The sequence below is a fragment of the Vidua macroura genome, chromosome 29 (assembly GCF_024509145.1).
Source record: "Vidua macroura isolate BioBank_ID:100142 chromosome 29, ASM2450914v1, whole genome shotgun sequence".
Taxonomy (NCBI): domain Eukaryota; kingdom Metazoa; phylum Chordata; class Aves; order Passeriformes; family Viduidae; genus Vidua; species Vidua macroura.
In genome coordinates this window covers 2,004,430-2,031,318 of record NC_071599.1, presented here as the reverse complement: position 1 = coordinate 2,031,318, position 26,889 = coordinate 2,004,430, and the positions used below count along the sequence as shown (strand labels likewise).

General features: G+C 62.8%; 2 protein-coding genes across 2 annotated transcripts; both read right to left on the bottom strand.

Annotated features, from left to right (window-relative positions):
• Nucleotides 1-1,757: 1,757 nt before the first annotated feature.
• USF1 (upstream transcription factor 1) lies at nt 1,758-13,481 on the bottom strand. Its single transcript, XM_054001144.1, has 11 exons — nt 13,400-13,481; nt 10,595-10,663; nt 10,190-10,239; nt 9,266-9,384; nt 7,583-7,684; nt 6,535-6,724; nt 5,558-5,645; nt 4,818-4,876; nt 3,694-3,788; nt 3,090-3,218; nt 1,758-2,064 (listed from the first exon to the last, which is right to left on the bottom strand). The coding sequence occupies exons 1-11, from the start codon at nt 13,456-13,458 to the stop codon at nt 1,975-1,977; spliced, it is 1,050 nt and encodes a 349-aa protein (XP_053857119.1). The 5' UTR covers nt 13,459-13,481; the 3' UTR covers nt 1,758-1,974.
• A 2,424-nt stretch (nt 13,482-15,905) lies between these two features.
• ARHGAP30 (Rho GTPase activating protein 30) lies at nt 15,906-26,847 on the bottom strand. Its single transcript, XM_054000946.1, has 13 exons — nt 26,831-26,847; nt 25,970-26,280; nt 24,675-24,777; nt 22,809-22,953; nt 22,648-22,730; nt 22,452-22,559; nt 21,563-21,690; nt 20,308-20,443; nt 19,688-19,788; nt 19,529-19,603; nt 18,503-18,892; nt 17,505-17,971; nt 15,906-17,345 (listed from the first exon to the last, which is right to left on the bottom strand). The coding sequence occupies exons 1-13, from the start codon at nt 26,845-26,847 to the stop codon at nt 15,906-15,908; spliced, it is 3,504 nt and encodes a 1,167-aa protein (XP_053856921.1).
• Between the last annotated feature and the right edge of the window lie 42 nt (nt 26,848-26,889).

Below are 26,889 nucleotides of genomic sequence, written 5' to 3'. Positions count from 1 at the left end.
TGACCTCCCAGTGACCCCCCCAGTGACCCCCAGTGACCTCCCAGTTCAGACCAGTTCAAACCAGTTCAAACCAGTGACCTCCCAGTGACCCCCAGTGACCTCCCAGTTCAGACCAGTTCAAACCAGTTCAAACCAGTGACCTCCCAGTGACCCCCCCAGGGCTCCCAGTTCAGACCAGTTTAAACCAGTGACCCCCAGTGACCCCCCAGTTCAGACCAGTTCAAACCAGTTCAGACCAGTGACCTCCCAGTGGGGGGCACTAAAGGGGGGTTTTGGGGTCCCTTTGGGCTTTTCGGGGGAATTTTGGGGTCCCTGGGGGAATTTGGGAGAGTTTTGGGGTCCCTTTGGGGGTTTTAGGGGAATTTGGGGGCCCTTTCGGGGTTTCAGGGGAATTTTGGGGTCCCTTTGGGGCTTTTTGGGGTCCTTTTGGGGTTTTAGGGTCCCTTCGGGGGTTTTAGGGGATTTTGGGGTCCCTTTAGGGTTTTCAAGGAGATTTTGGGGTCCCTGAGGGAATTCAGGAGGATTTTGGGGTCTCTTTGGGGGATTTAGGGTCCCTTTGGGGGTTTCAGGGGAATTTTGGGGTGCCTTTGGGGCTTTTAGGGGATTTTTGGGGTCCCTTTGGAGGTTTTGGGGATTTTAGGGTCACTTTGGGGTTTTAGGGTCCCTCTGGGGGTTTTAAGGGATTTTTGGGGTCCCTTTTGGGATTTTAGGGGATTTTTGGGCTCACTTTGGGGTTTTAGGGGATTTTTGGGGTCCCTTTGAGGTTTTAGGGGATTTTTGGGGTCCCCCTGTGGCTTTTAGGGGATTTTTGGGGTCCCTTTGGAGGTTTTGGGGATTTTAGGGTCGCTTTGGGGTTTTAGGGTCCCTCTGGGGGTTTTAAGGGATTTTTGGGGTGCCTTTGGGGGTTTCAGGGGAATTTTGGGGTGCCTTTGGGGCTTTTAGGGGATTTTTGGGGTCCCTTTGGGCTTTTAGGGGATTTTTGGGCTCACTTTGGGGTTTTTGGGGATTTTTGGGATCCCTTTGGGGTTTTAGGGTCCCTCTGGGGGTTTTAAGGGATTTTTGGGGTCCCTTTGGGCTTTTAGGGGATTTTTGGGGTGGGCTCTGGGAAGAACCTGGAGGACCTAAAAAAACCAAATCCCTGTTTTTATTTCTTTTTTTTTTTTCTTTTTTTTTTTCTTTTTTTTCTTTTTTTTTTTCCTGGATTTTTTTTTTTGTTTTTCCTTTTTGGTTTTTTTCTCTTTTTTTTTCCGCAATTCCGAGAGTTTAAAAAAAAAAAAAAAATCCCAAAACCCCACGGGAGGGGGGGGGGGGGGGGGGGGGGGTGGGAGGGGCAAAAAGGGGGGGGAGGGGCAAAAAGGGGGGGGGTGGGGGAGGGGGCGTGAGGGTCCCAACACCCCAAAACCCCCCCCAAAAATCCCCTCCCCCCCCAAACCCCAAAACCCCCCCCGGGGGCCGCGGGGGGAGGGGCGACCCCAAATCCCATTTTGGGGGGGGGGGGGAGTGGCCCCAAATTTTAGGGGGGGGGGGGGTCCCAAAATTGGGTGGGGGAGGGGCGAGGGCGGCGCCCACCGGGCCGAGAGCGTGGGGGGTGAATTTTGGGGTGCGGGGGGGGGGGGGGCGACATTTTGGGGGGATTTTGGGGGAATTTTGGGGTGGGGGAGGGGTCACATGATTGGGGGGGAGGGGCAGAACCGAGCGCGGGGGGGAGGGGCTGGGGGGGGGGGGGGTGCGGGGAGTGGATTTGGGGGGGGGTTCCCTGGGAGTTTTTGGGGTCCCGGGGCGGTTTTGGGGTCCCGGGGGGGGTTTGGGGTGCGGGGGGTGGATTTTGGGGTCCCGGGGTGGGTTTTGGGGTCCCGGGGTGGGTTTTGGGGTGCGGGGGGTGGATTTTGGGGTCCCGGGGTGGGTTTTGGGGTCCCGGGGGGGGGGTTTGGGGTGCGGGGGGTGGGTTTTGGGGTGCGTTTGGGGTTTTGGGGGTCAGTGGGTGTCGTTCTTGATGACGATCTCCAGCCCGTGCTGGCGCAGCTGCGCCCGCAGCAGCAGGTTCTTGTTCTTCAGCTCCTCCACCTGCGTTTGGGGGGGGGGTCAGGCACCCCAAAATATCCCCCAGGCACCCCAAAATATCCCCCTGCATCCCAAAGTATCCCCCTGCACCCCAAAGTACCCCCCCAGTGCACTCCCAGTGCTCCCAGTACAGCCCAGTAACCCAAACCAGCAGGTTCTTGCTCTTCAGCTCCTCCACCTGGATTTTGGGGGCGGTCCTGAGGGGGTATGGGGGGGTCCAAACACCCCAAAATATCCCCCAGTGACCCCAAAATATCCCCCAGGGACCCCAAAATCTCCTCCCAGTGCTCTCTAGTCCCACTCCCAGTGTTCCCAGTGCTCCCAGTCCCACCTGCTGCCGCAGCACCTCCACGTCCATCTGCAGCTGGTCCAGGCCCTGACCCCATTGATCCCAACCCCATCCCACTGACCTCAGCCCCATTCCCATGACCCCAATCCCATTGATCCCATTGATCCCAGTCCCTCCCAGCCCCATTCCCAGTCCCTCCCAGTCCCACCTGCTGGTGCAGCACCTCCACGTCCATCTGCAGGTCCGGACCCATCCATCCCAATCCCATCCCATTGATCCCAGCCCCATTCCCATGACCCCAGTCCCATCCCATTGATCCCAATCCCACCCCAGCCCCATTCCCATGACGCCAATCCCATCCCAATTGATCCCAATCCCATTCCCAGTCTCTCCCAGTGCTCCCAGTCCCACCTGCTGGTGCAGCACCTCCACGTCCATCTGCAGGTCCGGGCCCTGACCCCATCGATCCCAACCCCATCCCATTGACCTCAGCCCCATCCCATTGACCCCAATCCCATCCCATTGATCCCAATTGATCCCAGTCCCTCCCAATCCCGTTCCCAGTCCCTCCCAGTGCTCCCAGTCCCACCTGCTGGTGCAGCACCTCCACGTCCATCTGCAGGTCCGGACCCATCCATCCCAGTCCCATCCCATTGATCCCAGCCCCATTCCCATGACCCCAGTCCCATCCCATTGATCCCAATCCCATTCCCAGTGTTCCCAGTGCTCCCAGTCCCACCTGCTGCCGCAGCACCTCGTTGTCCATCTGCAGCTGGTCCAGGCCCTGCAGCTCCTCGCTCAGGCGCAGGTTGCTCTGCCGCAGCTCCTGGATGTAGTCGCAGGCCTTGGACAGGATCCCGCCCTTGCTCTGCGGGTCGGGATTCGGGGTCACTGACGAGCCCCCAACCCCAAAACCCAAATCCACACCCCAAAACCGAAATCCAGACCCCCAACCCCAAAACCCAAATCCAGACCCCAAAACCCAAAACCCAAATCCAAACCCCAAAACCCAAAACCCAAATCCAGACCCCAAAACCGAAATCCAGACCCCCAACCCCAAAACCGAAATCCAGACCCTAAACCCCAAAACCCAAATCCCGCACCCCAAACCCCAAATCTCAAATCTCACACCCCAAACCCCAACCCCAAACCCCAAATGCCAAACCCCGAATCCCAAATCCTACACCCCAAATCTCACACCCCAAACCCCAAATCCCAAATCCAGACCCCAAACCCCAAAACCCAAATCCAGACCCCAAAACCGAAATCCAGACCCCAAATCCCAAACCCCAAATCCCACACCCCAAATCCCCCACCCCGCACCCCAACCCCGCAGCGCAGACCTGTCCGGATTTGGTGTTCTCCATGGAGCAGTCGGGGATGATCTTGGACAGCTGCACGATCCAGTTGTTGATCTTGTCCCGGCGCCGGCGCTCCACTGCACGGGAACGGGAACGGGAACGGGATTGGGATTGGGAACGGGATTGGGAACGGGATTGGGAACGGGGAATGGGAATGGGATTGGGAACGGGAACGGGGAATGGGAACGGGATTGGGATTGGGAACGGGAATGGGAACATGGAACGGGAATGGGGAATGGGAACGGGGATTGGGAACGGGATTGGGAACGGGGAACGGGGAACGGGGAACGGGAACAGGGATTGGGATTGGGAATGGGAACGGGATTGGGAATGGGAATGGGGAATGGGGAATGGGGAACGGGAATGGGGAATGGGAACAGGGATTGGGATTGGGAATGGGAACGGGATTGGGAATGGGGAACGGGATTGGGAACGGGAATGGGAACATGGAACGGGAATGGGGAATGGGAACAGGGATTGGGAATGGGATTCGGAATGGGGATTGGAAACAGGGAATGGGAACAGGGAACGGGATTGGGAACGGGAACGGGGATTGGGAACGGGAACAGAGATTGGGATTGGGAATGGGATTGGGAACGGAGATTGGGAACGGGGAATGGGAATGGGAACAGGAACAGGGATTGGGATTGGGAACGGGATTGGGAACGGGAATGGGAACGGGGAATGGGAACGGGGACGGGAATGGGGAACGGGATTGGGATTGGGAACGGGAATTGGGATTGGGGACGGGGAATGGGATTTGGAACAGGGAACAGGATTGGGAATGGGGAATGGGAACGGGATTGGGAACGGGGAAGGGGAATGGGGAATGGGAACGAGAACAGGGATTGGGATTGGGAATGGGATTGGGAACAGGGAATGGGAACGGGATTGGAATTGGGAACGGGAATGGGGATTGGGAACAGGGAATGGGATTTGGAACGGGGAACAGGATTGGGAATGGGGAATGGGAACGGGATTGGGAACGGGAACAGGGATTGGGATTGGGAATGGGGATTGGGGATTGGGGTCCCCAGGACTCGGGGGGCCCGTGGCAATCCGGGGTTTCCCGGGATGAGCCCGGGGATGGGGCCCCGCCCCGGTACCTTCGTTGTGCTGTGCCCGGCGCTTCTCGTCCCGCGTGGCTCGGGGAGCCTCCGACTTCCTGGGGAGGGGCACAGGTGGGCACAGGTGGGCACAGGTGTGCCCCAGGTGTGTCCGGGTGTGTCCCAGGTGTGCCTCAGGCGGGTTTGGGTGTGTCCCAGGTGTGTTTGGGTGTGTCCCAGGTGTGTCTGGGTGTGTCCCAGGTGTGTTTGGGTGTGTCCCAGGTGTGTCCCAGGTGTGTCCCAGGTGTGTCCCAGGCATGTTTGGGTGTGCCCCAGGTGTGTTTGGGTGTGTCCCAGGTGTGTCTGGGTGTGTCCCAGGCGTGTCCCGGGTGTGTCCCAGGCGTGTTTGGGTTTGTCCCAGGTGTGCCCCAGGTGTGTCCCAGGTGTGCCCAGGTGTCTTTGAATATGTCCAGGTGTTTCCTGGGCATGCCCAGGCATGTCCAGGTGTGCTTGGGTGTGCCCAGGTGTGTTTGCGTGTGTCAAGTATCTGGGTGTGTCCCAGGTATGTTTGGGCGTGTCCAGGTGTGTCTTGGGTGTGCCCAGGTGTGTTTGGGTGTGTCCCAGATGTGTTTGGGTGTGTCCCAGGTGTGTTTGGGTGTGTCCCAGATGTGCCCCAGGTGTGTCTGGGTGTGTCCCAGGTGTGTCTGGGTGTGTCCCAGGTGTGTCCCAGGTGTGTCCAGGTGTGCCCCAGGTGTACCTGGGTCTGTCCAGGTGTGCCCCAGGTGTGCCCAGGTACTCACGGGGAGTAGGGGTGTGCGCGGGGGGCGATGGAGCGCTGGGCCCCCCCCGGGAGCACCTCCTGTGGTGACATCATCACGAAAAACTGCCCTGGAGCCCAGAGCCACAGGTGAGACCAAAAACCCACAGGTGAGACCAAAAACCCACAGGAGAGACCCAATCCCACAGGTGAGACCAAAAACCCACAGGTGAGACCAAAAACCCACAGGAGAGACCCAATCCCACAGGTGAGACCAAAAACCCACAGGTGAGACCAAAAACCCACAGGTGAGACCCAATCCCACAGGTGAGACCAAAAACCCACAGGTGAGACCAAAAACCCACAGGTGAGACCCAAAAACCCACAGGAGAGAGCCCAATCCCACAGGTGAGACCAAAAACCCACAGGTGAGACCCAAAAATCCACAGGAGAGAGCCCAATCCCACAGGTGAGACCCTAGTCCAGGTGAGCGCAAATCCATCCAGGTGAGTCCCAACCCATCCAGGTGTCCCCAAACCCATTCCAGGTGCCCCCAAACCCACCCAGCTGAGCCCAAACCCACCCAGGTGCCCCCAAACCCATCCAGGTGCCCCCAAACCCATTCCAGGTGCCCCCAAATCCATCCAGGTGTCCCCCAACCCACCCAGGTGCCCCCAAACCCACCCAGGTGAGCCCAAACCCATCCAGGTGAGTCCGAACCCACCCAGGTGAGTCCGAACCCATTCCAGGTGTCCCCAAACCCATCCAGGTGAGTCCGAACCCATTCCAGGTGCCCCCAAACCCACCCAGGTGAGCCCAAACCCACCCAGGTGCCCCCAAACCCACCCAGGTGCCCCCAAACCTACCCAGGTGACCCCAGACCCATCCAGGTGAGTCCGAACCCGTTCCAGGTGCCCCCAAACCCATCCAGGTGAGTCCGAACCCGTTCCAGGTGCCCCCAAACGCAGCCAGGTGAGCCCCAGTTCAGGTCAGGCGCTCACCTGGGGCTGTGGGGCTCACCTGTGGGCGTGGGCTGGCCCAGCAGCGCCTCGGAGCTCTGCGTGGTGACCACGGCGGTGGCGGCGGTGGCGGCGGTGGCGGCGGCGCCGTCGGCCACGCCCGCGGCGGGGAAGTAGGTGTAGTGAGTCTCGGTGGGAGCCGCCTCCGTCTCCACCGCGTCCTCGCTCGTGAACGCGCCCTGGATCACCGCCTGCGCCGACAGGTGAGACACGTGAGACAGGTGAGACAGGTGAGGGACAGGTGAGGGACAGGGGGACAGGTGAGGGACAGGTGAGACACGTGAGACAGGTGAGGGACAGGTGAGGGACAGGGGGACAGGTGAGACAGGTGAGGGACAGGTGAGGGACAGGGGGACAGGTGAGACAGGTGAGAGACAGGTGAGGGACAGGGGGACAGGTGAGACAGGTGAGGGACAGGTGAGGGACAGGTGAGGGACAAGTGAGGGACAGGTGAGACAGGTGAGGGACAGGGGGACAGGTGAGGGACAAGGGGACAGGTGAGACAGGTGAGAGACAGGTGAGACAGGTGAGGGACAGGGGGACAGGTGAGACAGGTGAGACAGGTGAGAGACAGGTGAGACAGGTGAGGGACAGGGGGACAGGTGAGACAGGTGAGACAGGTGAGAGACAGGTGAGACAGGTGAGGGACAGGGGGACAGGTGAGAGACAGGTGAGACAGGTGAGGGACAGGGGGACAGGTGAGGGACAGGTGAGACAGGTTAGACAGGTGAGACAGGTGAGGGACAGGTGAGGGACAGGGGGACAGGTGAGACGGGTGAGGGACAGGTGAGGGACAGGTGAGGGACAGGGCGACAGGTGAGACAGGTAAGGGACAAGTGTGGGACAGGGGGACAGGCGAGACGGGAACACAGGTAAGGGGGTTGGGACACAGGTGGGACAGGTAACACACAGGGGCACAGGTGAGGCAGGTGAGGGGGGACACACGTGGGATGGGGACACCCAGACCCCACAGAACACGTGGGTCACGGGCTGTGTGGGGCACAGGTGACACAGGGGGGCGTGGCGGTGGGCGTGGCCAGGTGACGCACCTGTGTCATGGACTGTGTGGCCGGGTAGCCGCTGATGGCGCTGGTGCCCTCGGTCTGCGCGTCCAGCTGCCCGTCAGCCACCTGGATCACCCGGTACATCACCTGGTACAGGTGGGACATCACACAGGTGGGACATCACACAGGTGTGACACAGAGACCATCGGAGCCACCCGCTGTCACCACCTGCATCACCTGGCACAGGTGGGACATCACACAGGTGTGACACAGACCCCCGGAGCCATCCGCTGTCACACCTGCATCACCTGGCACAGGTGTGACATCACACAGGTGTGACACAGAGACCCCCCCCAGAGCCGCCCGCTGTCACCACCTGCATCACCCCGTACGTCACCTGGGACAGGTGAGACACTCAGGTGTGACACAGACCCCAAACACCCATTGTCACCACCTGGATCACCTGGGACAGGTGAGACACTCAGGTGTCAGGTGTGGGACACTCACACAGGTGTGACAAAGACCCCAACCCCCCAGTGTCCCCCCAGAGTCCTCCAGGTAAGCTCCAAGTTGGGACAGGTGTCTGTCACCACCTGGATCACCTGGACATCACCTGCCACAGGTGTGGCACTTCACACAGGTGTGACACAGAAACCTCCCCAGAGCCACCCCACAGTGTCCCCCAGGTGTCCCCAGGTGTGCCACACCTGCTCTTGGTGTGGAACCAAAGCCCACCAATGATCTGGTGCCCCCTGAGATCACCCCAGGTGCCTCCCCAGGTGTACCCAGGACTCTCCAGGTGTGCCCAGGTGTATCCCAGGTGTATCCAAGCCCCCTCAGCTGCCCCCAGGTGTGCCCAGGTCTATCTAAACCCCTCCAGGTGTGCCCAGGTGTATCCAAGCCTCCCCACATATACCCAGGTGCCCCTAGGTGTGCCCAGGTGTATCCCAGGTGTACCCAAGCCCCCCCAGGTGTGCCCAGATGTGAACAGGTGCACTCCAGGTGTATCCAAGGCCCGCCAGGTGTGCCCAGGTGCCCCCCAGGTGTGCTCCAGGTGTGTCCCAGGAACCCAGGTTTGGGTGTGCCCCCAAACCCCCCCACGTGTATCCAGGTGCCCTCAGGTGTGCCCGGGTGTATCCCAGGTGCCCCCAATCCCACCCAGGTGTATCTCAGGTGCCCCAGGTGCCTCCCCAGGTAAATCCAAGCCCCCCCCCCCAGGTGTACTCCAGGTGTATCCAAGCCCCCCCAGGTATCCCCACTTGCCTCACAGGTGTGCCCAGGTGTATCCAAGCCCCCCCAGGTGTGCCCAGGTGTACTCCACACATGCCCAGGTGTGCCCAGGTGTGTCCAGGTGTGCCCAGGTGTATACCAGGTGTACTCCAGGTGTATCCCAGGTGGCCCCAAACCCCCCCACGTGTACCCAGGTGCCTTCAGGTGCGCCTGGGTGTATCCCAGGTGCCCCCAAGCCCCCCCAGGTGTGCCAAGGTGTACTCCACATGTGCCCAGGTGTTCCCAGGTGTGTTCAGTGTGCCCAGGTGTACTCCACATGTGCCCAGGTGTGTCCAGGTGTGCCCAGGTGTATACCAGGTGTACTCCAGGTGTATCCCAGGTGCCCCCAAACCCCCCCACGTGTACCCAGGTGCCCTCAGGTGTGCCCGGGTGTATCCCAGGTGCCCCGAATCCCGCCCAGGTGTGCCCAGGTGTGCCCAGGTGTGCCAGGTGCGGTACCTGCGTGCCGCCGCCCTCGGTCCTGAACACATACTTGACGCCGGGGTCGGGGAAGGTGGCGGCCGATTGGATGCTGGCGATGGCCACGCTCGTGGGGTCCTCGCCCGTGGCCACCGAGCCTGGGGGGGCACCCCAAATTAGGGGGGGGCACCCAAACTGGGGAGGGGCACCCAAACTGGGGAGGGGGGAACCCCAAACTGGGGAGGGATATGGGATTGGGGGGATACACCCCAAATTGGGGGGAAACACACCTGAAACTGGGGAGGGGGGAACCCCAAACTGGGGAGGGGCACCCCAAACTGGGGAAGGGGTACCCCAAACTGGGGAGGGGGAACCCCAATCTGGGGGGACACAGGACTGGGGAGGGGAACCCAAACTGGGGAGGGGAACCCCAAACTGGGGAGGGGGGAACCAAAACTGGGGAGGGGGAACCCAAACTGGGGAGAGGAGAACCCCAAACTGGGGAGGGGGAACCCAAACTGGGGAGGGGGGAACTCCAAACTGGGGAGGGGGAACCCCAAACTGGGGAGGGATATGGGATTGGGGGGATACACCCCAAACTGGGGGGGGACACACCTGAAACTGGGGAGGGGGCACCCCAAACTGGGGAGGGGGGAACCCCAAACTGGGGGGACACGGGACTGGGGAGGGGAACCCCAAACTGGGGAGGGGGAACCAAAACTGGGGAGGGGGAACCAAAACTGGGGAGGGGGCACCCCAAACTGGGGAGGGGGAACCCAAACTGGGGAGGGATATGGGATTGGGGGGACACACCCCAAACTGGGGGGGGGGCATAAGACTGGAGGGGGACACAAAACCTCCCCAGATCCCCCCCAAAGACCCCAAAATGTCCCCAAATCCCCCCCCCCAAAAAAAAAACCCAAATCCCCCCCCCCAAACCCCAATTTTGGGGTCCCCCCTCACCTTCCTGGATCTGCACCGTCCCCTCCTCGGTCTCGGCTGCTTTTTGCTGCCTGGGGGGGGGGAACAAAACAGTGAGGGGGGGTCCCTGAGCCCCCCAAATCCCCCAAACCCCAAACCTGGGACTCCCCCAAATGCCCCACCCCTCGTGTGTCCCACCCATGGGGCAGTTTTGGGGGTTTTGGGGCCATTTTGGGGTCACAGATCAGATTTGGGGGGGGGATCTTGGGGCAGTTTTGGGGGGTCCCATGGAGTTTTGGGTCAGGTCAGATTTTGGGGTCCCAGAGCAGATTTTGGAGGCCCTAGGTGATTTTTGGGGTCCCAGGTCAGATTTTGGGGGTCCCAGGTGAGTTTTGGGGTCCCACTGCAGGTTTTGGGATCCCAGGTGAGTTTTGGGGTCCCACTCACCCCTTCATGGCTCGGCTCCCTCGGGCATCAGCGGGGCGGGAGCGGAGCAGCCTCACGGCCTTCAGAGCCCTGCGGGGACAGCGGGGTCAGGGACACGGGGACAGGGGGACAGGGACAGGGGGACATGGGGACAGGGACATGGGGACATGGGGACAGTGGGGACATGGGGACAGGGGGACAGCAGGGTCAGGGACACGGGGACAGGGACATGGGGACACGGGGTCAGGGACACGGGGGACATGGGGACAGGGACATGGGGACATGGGGACATGGGAACATGGGGACAGTGGGGTCAGGGACATGGGGACAGGGGGACAGGGACACAGGGACAGGGGGATAGCGGGGTCAGGGACACGGGGACAGGGGGACAGGGACACGGGGGACATGGGGACATGGGGACATGGGAACATGGGGACAGTGGGGTCAGGGACACGGGGACATGGGGACAGGGGGACAGGGACACGGGGCCAGCAGGGTCAGGGACATGGGGACATGGGGACAGGGACATGGGGACAGTGGGGTCAGGGACACGGGGACAGGGGGACAGGGGGACACAGGGACAGGGGGACAGCGGGGTCAGGGACACGGGGACACAGGGACATGGGGACAGGGATACGGGGACAGCAGGGTCAGGGACATGGGGACAGCAGGGTCAGGGACATGGGGACAGTGGGGTCAGGGACATGGGGACACCAGGACACACAGACACCAGGACACAGGGACATCGGGGTTGAGGACACCAGGACACAGGGACACTGGGGTCAGGGACATCAGGATATGAAGACATTGGGATGTGGGGACACCAGGATGTAGGGACACTGGAGTCGGGGACATGGGGACACCAGGACAGAGGGACACAGGGACAAAGGGACACCAGGACACAGGGATACTGGGATGAAGACATGCAGGGGGACAGGGACACAGCGGGACAGGGACACAGGGATGGGGACAGGGACATCGGGATATGGGGACAGGGATGTGGGGACACAGGGACACACAGATATAGGGATGGGGACAAGGACATGGGGACGGGGTCAGGACAGGGACAGGGGTAGGGACAGGACAAGGGTCACACAGATGGGGACAGGGACACGAGGACAGGCATATAGGGACAAGGGGGGGTCAGGGATGGGGAGACAGGGACAGGGACATGGGGACAGGGACAAGGGACAGGACAGGGATGCAGAGGGGCCAGGGACAGGAGAGGGACACAGGGACAGGACAGGGACAGGATGGGGACACGACAGGGACGTGGGGTCACAGGGGGTCAGGGATGGGGACAGGAACTGGGACACGGAGACAGGACCAGGATGGGACAGCGGGGTGGGACAGCGGGGTGGGACAGCGGGGTGGGACAGCGGCCATCCTGACCAGACACTGGCCACCACCATGGGCCAGCGGCCACCACAAACGGCCACCGTGATGGGACACTGGCCACCACCATGGGCCACTGGCCACCACAAATGGCCACCGTGATGGGACACTGGCCACCACCATGGGCCACTGGCCACCACAAATGGCCACCGTGATGGGACACTGGCCACCACCATGGGCCACTGGCACTGTGACCGGACACTGGCCATGATGGGACAGCGGCCACCACGATGGGGCACTGGCCACTGTGACCTGACACCAATGGGACACTGGCCACCACGATGGGACAGTGGCCACTGTGACCAGCCACCAGTGTGGGCCACCACTTCTGACCACTGGCCACCACCTGTGACCACAGCCACATCTCCAGGTGTCCCCTCACTGCCCCCTTCCCCCCCAGGTGACAACGTGTCCCCAAAGCCACCAGCTCCCCCGGGGTGACACTTTGGGGTCACCCCAAGGTGGCCGTAACCTCCCCCCGGTGGGGACCCCCTCAGTGTCCCCAGTGTCACCTGCACTGTCCCTTGTCACCTCCCCCGGGATGGGGGAAATGGGGGGGCACCGGGGGGGGGGTGACAAGTTGGGGGTCACTGGGGGGGGGGGGGTGACAGTGACACACCCGGAGGGGGGGGGGGGGACATTCAGCGGGGTGACAGAGAAGGGGGGACACGATGGGGTGACAGTGACTGAGGGGACACACATGGGGGGGGTGACAGTGACACAGCCAGGGTGGGACACAAGGTGGGGGGGGGGGGGGGTGACAGTGACAGAGCTGGGGGGGGGGCAGGAAGGGGGTGACAGAGCGGGGACACACAAAGGGGGGTGACACGACACGAAGGGGGGGGTGACAGTGGCGGGGCGGGGGTGACACGAAAGGGGGGGGGGGGGTGACACGGGGGGAGGGGCTGGACACAGCGTGGGGGAGGTGACAAAGTGAGGGGGTGACAGCGACAGAACGGGGACAACACACACACGGGGAGGGGGGACAGAGCGGGGGAGGCGACACGAAAGGGGTGACAAAGTTGGGGGGGCGGGGGGTCCACAACGGGAACGCCACTGCCACAGCGGGGGGGGGGGGGGGGCAGGGGGGACACGAAACGGCGACAAAGTGGGGGCGGGGGGGGAGGGGGGGTGGCGACACGCAGAGGAGGTGACACCGACACACGGGGGGGGGGGTCGGCACCGAGCGGGGGGAGGGGACACCACCGGGGGGTGACAGTGACAACCCGCTGCGCGCGCCTGAGGGGGGGTCACCCCCCGCCGCCCCCCCTCACGCCCCCCCCGCCCCTCCCCGCCGGCCCGGCGGGCGCGGCCCGCTCCCTCCCCCCCCCCCCCGCGCCCCCCCTCCGCTGCCGGGGCCGTGCCGGGGTCGCGGTGCCGCCGTTCCCGGCGGGGTTCGCCCCGCGGGGCCGCCCGGGCCCTCCCCGGTACCTCTCGGCCTCGGGCCCTGCGCGCCTTCGGCCCCTTGTCTCGCCATGGGCCCCGCACATGCGCACGGCGCCGCCGCGCCGCCATCTTGAGCGCGGGCGGAAGTTCCCCCCTCACGCGGCCCCGGCCCGGCTTCGCGCCGCCATCTTGGGCCGGGGCGCCGCGCCGCGCAGCGCCGCGCCGCCATCTTGGCGCCGGGCACGGCCGGGCGCCATCTTAGCGCGCGGGGCCGCGCGCGGCGCCATCTTAGACGGCGAAGGCGCGCGGCGCTTCCGCCGCCCCCGCCGCCATCTTGGGTGAGGGCGGCGCCATGTTGGAAGAGGGCGGCGCTCGGTGAGGGGCGCGGCGGGGGCGTGGGGACAGGGCCGGGCGCTCCCGAGGGTGAGGGACCCCCGCCCGGCTCATCGGTACCGGAGGGGTTTGGGCGATGCGCCCGGAGAGCCCGGGCCGCCCCCCGTGGTGAGGCCGCAGTGGGCGCCGCCATGTTGAGGCAAAGATGGCGGCGGTGTAAACAAAGGCCGGGGTTTGTGGCTGGCCTTGTGTCCCCTCAGCGTCCCCTCGGTGTCCCCCTGTCCCCGTGTGCCTTCGTGCTCCTGTGTGTCTGTGCGCCCAGAGCCACGTGTTCTCCTGTCCCCGTGTCCCAGTGTCACCGTGGCTCCCTGTCCCAGTGTCCCCAAATGTCCCCATATCCCAATGTCCCCACGGCCCCAGTGTCCCCAAATGAACTCATGCCCCAATGTCCCCATGTCTCCCTGTCCCAGTGTCCCCAAATGTCCCCATGTCCCAATGTCCCCATGTCTGCCTGTCCAAATGTCCCCAAATGTCCCCAAATGTCCCCATATCCCAATGTCCCCATGGCCCCAGTGTCCCCAGATGTCCCCATGTCTCCCTGTCCCAGTGTCCCCAGATGTCCCCATGTCCCCACATCCCAATGTCCCAATATCTCCCTGTCCTCGTGTCCCAGTGTCCCCAAGTCCCCAATGTCCCCCTGTCCCCTTGTCCTCATGTCCCACTGTCCCCCTTTCCCAGCATCCTCAGTGTCCCCAAATGACCTCGTGTCCCCACATCCCAATTTTCCATGTCCCAATGTCCCCAAATGTCCCCATTTCCCTTCAAAAAGGCCATTTTTGGTGTTTGAGCTTTGCCGTTTTCCCTCCAGCACTCGGAAAAATCCAATTTTTGGCCTCGTTAAAGGTCAGTTGTTAATTAGATGTCGTTTACATTATTAAATGTAATTATTTTAAATTATATTTATATTATTTGTATGTAGATACCTGACTATAGGTGTCCATGCTTTAATTTATTATGTAGTTATTATGTGTTGTATTCAAATTGTGTGTTTACATATATTTGCATATAATAATATTACTTATAATTAATCTCTGAATTAAAAATTGTAAAAAATTTGTGTTGTTTTGGGTTGGATTTGGCAACTCAACTCTGAAAAAAACATCAAAAAGTTATAAAAAGTATAGAATGTAATCAGCACATAAATAATTAACAAAATATATACATTTGTGTTATTTCATGAATGATAAAAACTTATATTATCATATGGTATTACTATGAATTATATTTACATTATAATAATATGAACTTACACTATAGAATATAAAAAACCAAAATAAATCAATAAAATATAAAGCAACATTAAAAAAAAAATTCAAAAAACAAAATTTAGAAAAAGAAAGAAAAATTAAAAACAAAATAATAACGAATATAAAAAGTAAAACATTTTAAAAAATAAAACAAAATAAAAAAATAAAGTTGAAAATAAAATAATAATGAATAATAAAAAGTAAAACAAAAAAAATTAAAATAAAATATTACATTTTAAAATATAAAATTAAATTTAAAAAAATAATAATAAAAAAATGTAAAATAAAATCTATAACATCTAAAATTTCTAAATAAACACCAACAACCCACCAGCATCTCTCCCACTGGAATTCTCACCTTGTTACTTTTATTATTATCATTTCAGGATCATTTTATCTTTATTTATTTGCACTCTGCTCGGGGGGGGCCCTGCCCACCCTCAGCGCTCGCCCCCCCCCAGGGCTGCCAGGGGGTCCCAGGGGGATTTGGGGGGGTCCCAGGGGGATTTGGGGGGATCCCTGGGGGTCCCGGGGGGACTTGGGGGCATCCCAGAGGGATTTGGGGGGGGTCCCGAAGGGTCCCAGGGGGATTTGGGGGGGATCTGGGTGGGTCCCGGTGGGATTTGGGGGGGTCCCGGTGGGATTTGGGGGGGTCCCCATGGGTCCCAGGGGGATTTGGGGGGAATCTGGGGGGGGTCCCGGTGGGATTTGGGGGGGTCCCGGGAGGGCGTGGGCAAAGTGGGGTTTGGGGGGCACCACGGGCACGGCCCGGGCCAGCAGCACCCGCGCCCCCAAAATGGGGAGGGGGCGGCGGGAGCTGCGCGGGGGGGCCGGGAGCGGCCCCAGGGATTTGGGGCGCCCGTCCCGGATCGGATTTGGGGGGTCCCGGGTGGTCCCGGGATTTGGGGGGCTCAGCCAGGATCGGCTCCAGGGATTTGGGGCGCCCGTCCCAGATCGGATTTGAGGGTCTGGGGGGGGTCCCGGGATTTGGGGAATTCGTCCCAGATCAGCTCCAGGGGTCTGGGGGTGTCCCAGGATTTGGGGGGCTCAGCCAGGATCGGCTCCAGGGATTTGGGGCGCCCGTCCCAAATTGGCTTTGGGGGTCCGGGGGGGGCCCGGGATTTGGGGGTGTCATCCTGGCTCGCGTTCAGGGGTCTGGGGGGCTCACCCCAGATCGGCTCCAGGGCTCCGGGGGGCTCTGGGAATCTGGGGGGCTCATCCTGGATCGGCTTCAGGGGTCTGGGGGTGTCCCAGGATTTGGGGGGCTCATCCTGAATCGGCTTCAGGGGTCTGGGGGTGTCCCAGGATTTGGGGGGCTCATCCCGGATCTGCCCGGGGGCTTTGGGGCTCTCCGGGGATTTGGGGGGCTCTGAGGCTCTGGGGGGCTCATCCCGGACCAGCTTCAGGGGTCTGGGGGGCTCATCCCAAATCGGCTCCAGGGATTTTGGGGGCTCCAGGGGTCCAGGGAGCTGCAGGGATTTCGGGGGCTCATCCCGGATCAGCTCCGGGATTTTGGGGGGCTCATCCCGGATCAGCTCCGGGGGTCTCGGGGACTCATCTTGGATCAGCTCCGAGGGCCTGGGGGTCTCCAGGTTTTTGGGGGGCTCGTCCTGGGTCAGCTCCAGGTTTTTGGGGGGAGCTCCAGGGGCCGGGGCCGGGGGAGAGGTCGGGGTGGTCCCGGGGGTGACATCGGCCCCGTCTGGGACCACCCCGGGAACAGACCCGGGGGCTGGGGGCTCGGGGGGCTCCCGGGGGGGCTCTGCCAGGGGCGGGGCTGGAGGAGACCCCACTAAATCCCGGGGATCCCCCTCCCCCGGGATGAGGGGCCGGGATCCAGCTCCGTCCGCTCCCCCATTCCCGGCGGGACCCCCGAGCCCTCCTCCCTCACCCCACACCCCATTCCTGGGGCGGGGGTCTCCCTCTGCAGCCCCCTCCCCTCCGCCCCCTTCCCCATGGGGGTCGCGGGGGGGGTCCCCCACTCCTGGACCATCCTTTTCTGGGGGCGTTTGGGTCAGAATCTCTGGGGTCTCCGGGATCTCCAGGATTTTTGGGGTCTCTGGGATCTCCGGGATCTCTGGGATCTCCAGGACTTTTGGGATTTCTGGCGTCTCCGGGATCTCTGGGATCACCGAGATCTCCGGGATCTCTCGGTTCTCCAGGGTCTCCAGGGCTGTCCCCTCGCCCGGGGGTCCCTCGGGGGTCCCCAGCGGGCTGAGCTCGTCGTGGGCGCTCAGGAAGATTTCGTCCGAGTCGGAGTCGGAGGCGCCGGGGGCCAGGAAGAACATGTCCTGCTCCGTGCACTCCTCGATGGACAGGTAACTGTCCGGCTGCTCCGCCCAGCGCTCACCTGCCTGCGGGGGGGGACACGGATGGGACCCCCAGGCATGGCCGGGACCCCGCGGGTGGGTGTCACTGTGTCCCCCCGTCCATCCCATCCCATCCCACCCCATCCCGAACCTTCCTCCCGCCTCCACCGGTCCCAAATCCCGGGAATGCCACCGGGTGCTCACGTTCATGAACCCGCTCTCCATCCCCTCCTCCGCAGCCGGGAATCCGGCCCCGATCCCGGGGGTCTCATCTTCGATCCCGGGGATCGCATCCTCCATCCCGGGGATTCCATCTTCGATCCCGGGGATCGCATCCTCCATCTCGGGGATCCCATCTTCGATCCCGGGGATCCCATCCTCCATCCCGGTGGTCAATTCCTCGATCTCGGGGATCCCATCCTCGATCCCGGTGGTCAATTCCTCGATCTCGGGGATCCCATCCTCGGTCCCGGCGGTCCCATCCTCGATCCTGGGGGTCCCATCCTCCGTCCCGGGGGTCTCATCCTCCGTCCCGGGGGTCTCATCCCCGGTCCCGGGGCTCCGCGCCGCCGCCTCCGCGTCCCCGCCGCCCTCCAGCCACGTCTCGGGGCCGTCCAGGAAGGCGAAGGAGTCGCGGAGCTCCAGGGAGAGCCGGCTCTGCTCCGCATCTTCTGCGGGGAGAGCCGGCAGCGGTCGGTACCGGCACCGCACTCGATCCCGGTGTCCCTCTAATCCCGGTGTCCCCCCGATCCCGTTGTCCCCCCAGTCCTGGTGTCCCGCCGATCCTGCTGTTCCTCCTGATCCCGGTGTTCCCCCAATCCCGGTGTTCCCCCGATCCCGGTGTCCCCCCGATCCCGTTGTCCCCCCGATCCCGGTGTTCCCCCGATCCCGGTGTCCCCCCGATCCCGGTGTTCCCCCGATCCCGTTGTCCCCCCGATCCCGGTGTCCCCCCGATCCCGTTGTCCCCCCGATCCCGGTGTTCCCCCGATCCCGGTGTTCCCCCGATCCCGGTGTCCCCCCGATCCCGGTGTTCCCCCGATCCCGTTGTCCCCCCGATCCCGGTGTTCCCCCGATCCCGGTGTCCCCCCGATCCCGGTGTTCCCCCGATCCCGTTGTCCCCCCGATCCCGGTGTTCCCCCGATCCCGGTGTTCCCCCGATCCCGGTGTCCCCCCGATCCCGGTGTCCCACCGCCGGGTCTCACCGGAGCGGGGCCGGGGGTCCTGGGCGGGCTCGGGGGGGCTGCCGGGGGTCTGTTCCCGTTCCAGTGCGGGGCACGGGAGCCCCCGGGTGAGGCGGGACAGGTTGGAGGTGATGTGGAAGGGGACGGTGACCGAGAAGGGGCCCGAGATGTGGAGCCCCGCGCATTTCTCGGCGCGGGAGCGGCCGCAGACCCCCGGCCCCGCCCGGGGGGCTTTGGGGGTGGTGGGCTCCGACTTGGTGCTGCTCTCGGCCGCCGCTTCCAGGGGCTCCTCCAGGCTCTCGTCCAGCTCCGGGGGCGGTTCCGGGGCCGCGGGGGCCGCGTCCGAGCTGTGCTGCCGCTGCGGCCGCAGCTTCACCGACAGCTTCGGCAGCAGCCGGGCGGCGTCCGGGCCTGCGGAGCGGCGAGTCCGGAGCGGGCCCGGGGCGCGGGGGGATCCCGGGGGTGCGGGGGGATCCCGGGGGCGCGGGGGGATCCCGGGGGTGCGGGGGGATCCCGGGGGTGCGGGGGGATCCCGGGGTATGGGGGGGATTCCGGGGTATGGGGGGGATCCCGCGGTATGGGGGGGATTCCGGGGAGTGGGGAGGATCCCGGGGCGTGGGGCGATCCCGGGTGTGCGGGGGGATCCCGGGGGTGTGGGGAGATCCCGGGGAGTGGGGGGAAACCAGGGGATACGGGGGGATCTGGGGGTACAGGGGGATATTGGGGTATGGGGGGATTCCTGAGGGGACAGAGGGACAGTCCCGAGGGGACAGAGGGACAATCCCGAGGGGTCAGGGGGACAATCCCATGGGGACAGAGGGACAATCCCGAGGGGTCAGGGGGACAATCCCGAGGGGACAGAGGGACAGTCCCAAGGGGACAGAGGGACAATCCCGAGGGGTCAGGGGGACAGTCCCGAGGGACAGAGGGACAATCCCGAGGGGACAGAGGGACAATCCCGAGGGACAGAGGGACAGTCCCATGGGGACAGAGGGACAATCCCGAGGGTCAGGGGGACAGTCCCGAGGGTCAGAGGGTTTCTCTTACCGGACGGTCTGGAGGGGCCGGAGCTGAGCGAGTCCATGCTCTTGGCCGGCCGCAGAGTGACCTTCCCGCACTTCTCTGGGAATGGGGCGGGAGAAGGGGATTTGGGGGGGATTTGGGGACACGACCCCCCCAGTCCATGGGATCCCCCCGAATTCCCACCTTTCTCCTCCGCCTTCCCCGGCTTCCGCTTGGCCTCGTGCCCGGAGCGGCCCAGGTTGAAGATGGATCTCCACTTCTTGGCCTTGAGGGAGCCCTTGCTCCTGTGGGGACACCTGGGATACACCTGGGCACACCTGGGATACACCTGGACACATCTGGGATACACCTGGGGGCACCTGGGATATACCTGGGTACACCTGGGACACACCTGGACACACTTGGGATACACCTAGGGGCACCTGGGCACAACTGGGAGCACCTGGGATACACCTGAGGGACACCTGGGGGCACCTGGGATACACCTGAGGGTACCTGGGATACACCTGGGTACACCTGGGGGCACCTGGGATACACCTGAGGGTACCTGGGATACACCTGGGTACACCTGGGGGCACCTGGGATACACCTGAGGGTACCTGGGATACACCTGGGCACACCTGGAGGCACCTGGGATGCATCTGGGAACACCTGAGCACACCTGGGGGACACCTGAGCACACCCCGGCACACCTGGGGCCACCTGGACCACAGTGAGCTGGGACCACCTGAGCCAGGCCCAGGATTTGGGGGTCCCCGGGGTGGGGCGGGGGTGTCACCTGTGCCCAGGTGGCCCGGCCGTACCTGTGCTCGCCGAGCTCGATGATGGTGTGGTAGGGCCGCATCTGGGGGGGGCCATCGCCCTGGCTCAGTGCGGCCGGGACGTGCAGGGGGGGGGATCCCCCGGGCAGGAGCAGCGAGCGACGGGGACAGTCCCCACCTGGGACCCCAAAATGTGACAGTGTCACCTCGGGGACCCTCAGTGTCCTGAGACCCCAAAATGTCACAGTGTCACCCCAGAGTCCTCAGTGTCCTGAGTCCCCAAAATGTCACCTCATGGACCCTCAGTGTCCTGAGACCCCAAAATGTCACAGTGTCACCTCGGGGACCCTCAGTGTCCTGAGACCCCAAAATGTGACAGTGTCACCTCAGGGATCCTCAGTGTCCTGAGACCCCAAAATGTGACAGTGTCACCTCAGGGACCCTCAGTGTCCTGAGACCCCAAAATGTGACAGTGTCACCTCGGGGACCCTCAGTGTCCTGAGACCCCAAAATGTCACAGTGTCACCCCAGAGTCCTCAGTGTCCTGAGTCCCCAAAATGTGACAGTGTCACCTCGGGGATCCTCAGTGTCCTGAGACCCCAAAATGTGACAGTGTCACCTCGGGGACCCTCAGTGTCCCCCAGAGCCCCCCTGGGCAGAAGCAGGGAGTGACACAGGGACAGTCCCCACCTGGGACCCCAAAATGTGACAGTGTCACCTCAGGGATCCTCAGTGTCCTGAGACCCCAAAATGTGACAGTGTCACCTCGGGGACCCTCAGTGTCCTGAGTCCCCAAAATGTGACAGTGTCACCTCGGGGACCCTCAGTGTCCTGAGACCCCAAAATGTGACAGTGTCACCTCAGGGATCCTCAGTGTCCTGAGACCCCAAAATGTCACAGTGTCACCCCAGAGTCCTCAGTGTCCTGAGACCCCAAAATGTGACAGTGTCACCTCAGGGACCCTCAGTGTCCTGAGACCCCAAAATGTGACAGTGTCACCTCAGGGACCCTCAGTGTCCTGAGACCCCAAAATGTGACAGTGTCATCCCAACCTGGGAGCAGGGAGTGATGGGGGGATTCCCCCCCTGGAGACCCCCAAAAGGTGTCAATGTCCCCCCAACGATCAAGGAATATCAGGGGGGATTCCCCACCTGGAGACCCCCCCAAAAAACGGGGTATCAACGTCCCAGCAGGATCAGGTGGTGATGGGGTGAATTCCCCACCTGGAGACCCCCAAACCGGTGTCTCCGCGGTGTCCCCGCGGTGTCCCCGCGGTGTCCCCGCGGTGTCCCCGTACCTCGGAGCGGCGCGTCCCCGAAGAGCTGCTCCACGTGGGTGAGGATGAACTCCACCACGATGGACTGCACGCGCACCTCCATGAACGCCGCCGTGCCGTTGAACCCCGAGGCCTCGATGTCCCTCGAGCTGGGGACAGCGGGGACAGCGGGGTCACCTCGGGGTGGGGGGACAGTGAGGTCACCTCGGGGTGAGGGGACAGTGGGGTCACCTCGAGGTGGGGGGACAGCGGGGTCACCTCGGGGTGAGGCGACAGCGGGGGACATGTGGGGTCACCTCGGGGTGAGGGGACAGTGGGGTCACCTCGGGGTGAGGGGACAGTGGGGTCACCTCGGGGTGAGGGGACAGCGAGGGACAGTGGGGTCACGTGGGGGTGAGGGGACAGTGAGGGACAGTGGGGTCACGTGGGGGTGAGGGGACAGCGGGGACAGTGGGGTCACGTGGGGGTGAGGGGACAGCGGGGACAGTGGGGTCACCTCGGGGTGAGGGGACAGCGAGGGACAGTGGGGTCACGTGGGGGTAAGAGACAGTGAGGTCACCTCGGGGTGAGGGGACAGTGGGGTCACATCAGGGTGGGGGGACAGCAGGGTCACCTCGGGGTGAGGGGGAACAGTGGGGTCACCTCGGGGTGAGGGGGGACAGCGGGGTGATGGGGATGGGGGAATGGGGACAGGGGGATGGTAGGGACAAAGGGAACAGTGGGGACATTTGGGTGGTGGTGACAAGTTTGGCAGGGACAGGGGAACGGGATCAGCGGGACAGCAGGGGCAGGGCTGAGGGTGACAGGACTGAAGGGTGACAGGGCTGAGGGTGACAGGGCTGGCAGCGACCGGACTGACGGTGACAGCGACAGGTGACAGCGACAGGTGACAGCGACAGGTGACCCTCACCGCAGCAGGTTGGGGGCCCACACGATGGCCAGGTTCCGCGCGTGCATGTTGGTGCGCCCGCTGTGCGCGGCCATGCGCAGCAAGTGGCGCATCAGGAACTCCAGCGTCCTGCGACACCGGCGACACCTCAGCCAGCGCCACCCGGGCAGGCGACACCGCCGGGCCCGCGGGGATGTCGCCACCCCCCCCCCTTCACCTGTAGTGCGGCGCCGGCAGCTCCTTGAGCACCTCCTTGATCTTCACCAGCCGCGCCTCCTCCATCTGGATGGCCACGGCGTCCTGCGGGGACAGCGCGGTGACGGGGGCGCTGGGGGACGCCCTGGGGACATTCGGGGACATCTGGGGACAGGGACTCACGGCGAACTTGTCGTAGAGCTGGTAGGTGAGCAGGGGGTTGGGCAGCTCGCGGCAGTAGGCCTTGCACAGGGAGCTGACGCAGTGAACGTCCTGCAGGTAAACGTCCCGCGACAGGTCCGGGCTGCGCTGCGCCTCGAACTCCTGCCTGGGACCGGGATTCGGGCTTTGGGACCGGGATTTGGGACCGGGATTTGGGGGTTGGGACCGGGGTTTGGGCTTTGGGACCGGGATTTGGGCTTTGGGACCGGGATTTGGGGGTTGGGACCGGGATTCGGGCTTTGGGACCGGGATTTGGGACCAGGATTTGGGGGTTGGGACCGGGATTCGGGCTTTGGGACCGGGATTTGGGACCGGGATTTGGGGGTTGGGACCGGGGTTTGGGCTTTGGGACCGGGATTTGGGGTTGGGACCGGGATTTGGGGGTTGGGACCGGGATTCGGGCTTTGGGACCGGGATTTGGGACCGGGATTTGGGGGTTGGGACCGGGATTCGGGCTTTGGGACCGGGATTTGGGACCGGGATTTGGGGGTTGGGACCGGGATTCGGGCTTTGGGACCGGGATTTGGGGGTTAGGATCGGGATTTGGGGGTTAGGATTTGGGATTTGGGCTTTGGGACCGGGATTTGGGGTTGGGACCGGGATTTGGGGGTTGGGATCGGGATTCAGGCTTTGGGACCGGGATTCGGGCTTTGGGACCGGGATTCGGGCTTTGGGACCGGGATTTGGGGGTTAGGATCGGGATTTGGGGGTTAGGATTTGGGATTTGGGCTTTGGGATCGGGATTTGGGCTTTGGGACCGGGATTTGGGGGTTGGGACCGGGATTTGGGGGTTAGGATTTGGAATTTGGGCTTTGGGATCGGGATTTGGGGGTTGGGATCGGGATTTGGGATTGGGATTGGAGTCCGGGCTGCGCTGCACCTCAAACTCCTGCCTGGGATTGGGATTTGGGGTTTGGGATTTGGGATCGGAATTTGGGATAGGGATTTGGGGTTTGGGATTGGGGTCTGGGCTGCGCTGCACCTCGAACTCCTGACTGGGGTTTGGGAGTTGGGGTTTGGGATTGGGGATATGGGAATATGGGATCGGGGTCTGGGCAATTCTGGGTTCCCCCAGGAACAGGGGAGAAAAGCACTCAGGGAAAGAAGCAGAGGAGGGGAAAATGCCCCAAAACCGGGAAAGTGAAAGAGAACGGGCAGGGAAAACCCCAGAAGCAATAAAGAGGGAAAAAGGGAAGGAAAGGAGCGGGGGAAGAGGGATGGGGGGATGGGACCATCCCTGTCAACCCGAGCCTGGTCCCGTCCCTGCTCCCACCTTTTCTCATCCCATTCCTGTCCCCTGCCTCCCTCTCAGTCCTGGCATCCTCCAGTCTCCACCCCCATCCCATTGATCCCATCCCACTGATCCCATCCCATCCCATCCCATCCCATCCCATCCCAATCCCAAACTCCATCCTATCCCCATCCCACCCCATTCCCCACTCCATCCTCATCCTGATCCCTATTCCCAACCCCATTCCCACCCCATCCCTGCCCCATTCCGATCCCAATTCTGATCCCGCCCTGTTCCCACCTGATCCCAGTCCTGCCTCAATCCCATCCTGATCCTGATCCCTGCCCCATCCCAATCCACCCCCATCCCCATTCCTATTCCTCCCCATCCCTGTTCCTGTCCTCATTCCTGCCCCAATCCCTGCCCCAATCCCCATCCCACCCCATTGACCCCAATCCCATCCCATCGATCCCATCCCATCGATCCCATCCCATCAATCCCATCAATCCCATCCCATCCCATCCCATCCCATCCCATCCCATCCCATCCCATCGATCCCATCCCATGGATCCCGTCCCGCTCCCGTTCCCGCTGACCGCAGCCGCTGGGTGTTGGAGGACACCCCGGACAGGCGGTAGATGCCATCGACCACCCCGTGCTGCTCCACGAACTCCGTGCAGCTCCGGAGCACCTGCGGCACTGCGGGACCCCACCCCATCCCACGGGATCCCAGTGAGCCCGGATCCCACGGGATCCCACTGATCCCAGATCCCATGGGGTCCCACTGATCCCAGATCCCAAGGGGTCCCAGTGAGCCCGGATCCCACGGGATCCCACTGATCCCAGATCCCATGGGCTCTCACTGAGCCAGGATCCCACACAGGGTTCCACTGAGCCTAGATCCTGCAGGGTCTGAGTGACCCCGGATCCCACTGGTCCCAGATCCACCAGGGTCTGACTGATCCCAGATCCCACAGAGCCCAACTGAGCTCAGATTCCAGAGCCCAGCTGATCCCGGATCCGAGAGCATCCAACTGAGCCCAGACAGAGCTCAGCTGATCCCAAATCCATCAGAGCCCAACTGATCCCGGATCTAACAGAGCCCAGCTGATCCCAGATCCAGCAGAGCCTGCTGGACCCAGCTCCAGACCTGGATCTGGCACCGCCCACCTGAACCCAAACCCAAATCCCAGATCCGGCATCGCCCACCTGGGCCCAGCCCAGATCCTGGATCCGGCATCGCCCACCTGGGCCTGGCCCTGGCCCCACCAGCACCGGGGCATGGGGACGACCTCGGCCAGCACCCCCTGGGTGTCCCCACAGGGCCCCTGCACTGGTCCTGGGCCACCAGCTCCAGGGATGGGGCCACCAACTCCACATTGGGATCGCTGGTTCCACGGGAATGAGGCCACCAAATCCCGAAGGATGGAGCTGCCAAATCCCAAGAAATGAGGACACCAATTCCACCGGGATGAGGCCACCAAAATCCTGAGGAATGAGGCCACCAAATCCATGGGGATGAGGCCACCACATTCCAAAGGATGGAGCCACCAACTCCAGAAGGACAAAGTCACCAAATCCCAGAGGAACAGGGCCACCAAATCTGTGGGGATGAGGCCACCAAATCCCAAAGGATGGAGCCACCAACCCCAAGGAACAGACCCCCCCCTCACCCCTCAGGGCCAACCCCCCTGAGATTGGAGCCCCACCGAGCTCCAACCCCCCCAAATCCTGGCCGAGCCTCGGTGGCTGCGACGCTTCCTGGAGCCCCGGTGACGCAACGCGTGGCGCAAGTCCCCCTCCGGGGCCCCTTCCCCACTTCCGTCGGTGGCCCTGGTGGCCCTGGTGGCCCCCGGGGGGCTCGGGGGGTGGGCTGGCTGCTGGCACTCACCGTCCTGCCCCGAGCGCTGGAGATGCTCGCGGAGGTCGCAGCCGAAGAGCCGCTCCCGGGAGCCGCCCTTGCGCCTCGCCCGCTGCCGGGCCTTGAGCGCCAGGGACATGGGGACACAGGGGACACGGCCGGGGACAGCGCGGGGGACACGGCCGGGGACACGGGGGCCACGCCAGGGGGGTCCCGGCGCTGTCCCCGTGGGGGTGGCAGGAAGGCGGAGGCCGCGCTCGAGGCGCTTCCTGCTCCCCGCGGCCGCGAAACCACAGCGAGGGCGGGGACGCCTGCGCACACGCGTGTGCAAGGGACACGCCCTGGGGACAGGGGACACACGCGTGTGGAAGGGGACACGCCCTGGGGACACACAGGTGTGAAAGGGGACACGCCCTGGGGACACCTGAGTGTGCAAGGGACACGCCCTGGGCACATGTGAGTGTGCAAGGGACACGCCCTGGGGACATGTGAGTGTGCAAGGGACACGCCCTGGGGACATGCCAATGTGCATGACACACCTGGAATCACTTGGCCACATCTGGGGGCATTTGACCACATCTGGGGACACACCTGGAATCACCTGGGCACACCTGGTCACACCTGGGGACATCCTTACACGCCCCCTTGCACACCCCCCAGCCCCGCCCACTCCACCCTCGCACCCACAGTGCCACCCCTTGTGTCACCCCCATGTTACCTGTGTCACCAGCATGTCGCAGTGTCACCCCTGTCACGGTGTCACCTGTGTCACCCCCGTGTCACCCACGTGTCTCAGTGCCACCCCTGTGCCACCCGCGTGTGGCTGTGCCAGCTGCACGTCACCCGTGTCACCTACACATCTCAGTGTCACCCCTGTGCCACCTGTCTCACCTCCGTGTCACCCGCATGTCTCGGTGTCACCCACACGTCACCGTGTCACCCGTGCCACC

Excerpts from the sequence above, each read along its gene's own strand:
- USF1 (XM_054001144.1), bottom strand. The coding sequence starts at position 13,458 with ATGTGCGGGGCCCATGGCGAGACAAGGGGCCGAAGGCGCGCAGGGCCC. Across the intron at positions 10,240-10,594 it reads GGGAGCCGAGCCATGAAGGG|GCAGCAAAAAGCAGCCGAGA; the intron begins GTGAGTGGGACC and ends CCCCCCCCCCAG. Across the intron at positions 9,385-10,189 it reads GACGGTGCAGATCCAGGAAG|GCTCGGTGGCCACGGGCGAG; the intron begins GTGAGGGGGGAC and ends GTGCCCCCCCAG.
- ARHGAP30 (XM_054000946.1), bottom strand. Across the intron at positions 20,444-21,562 it reads CGGGGACGCGCCGCTCCGAG|GTGGGGACTGTCCCCGTCGC; the intron begins GTACGGGGACAC and ends TTGGGGTCCCAG. Across the intron at positions 17,972-18,502 it reads GGACCCCCGGCCCCGCTCCG|AAGATGCGGAGCAGAGCCGG; the intron begins GTGAGACCCGGC and ends CTCTCCCCGCAG.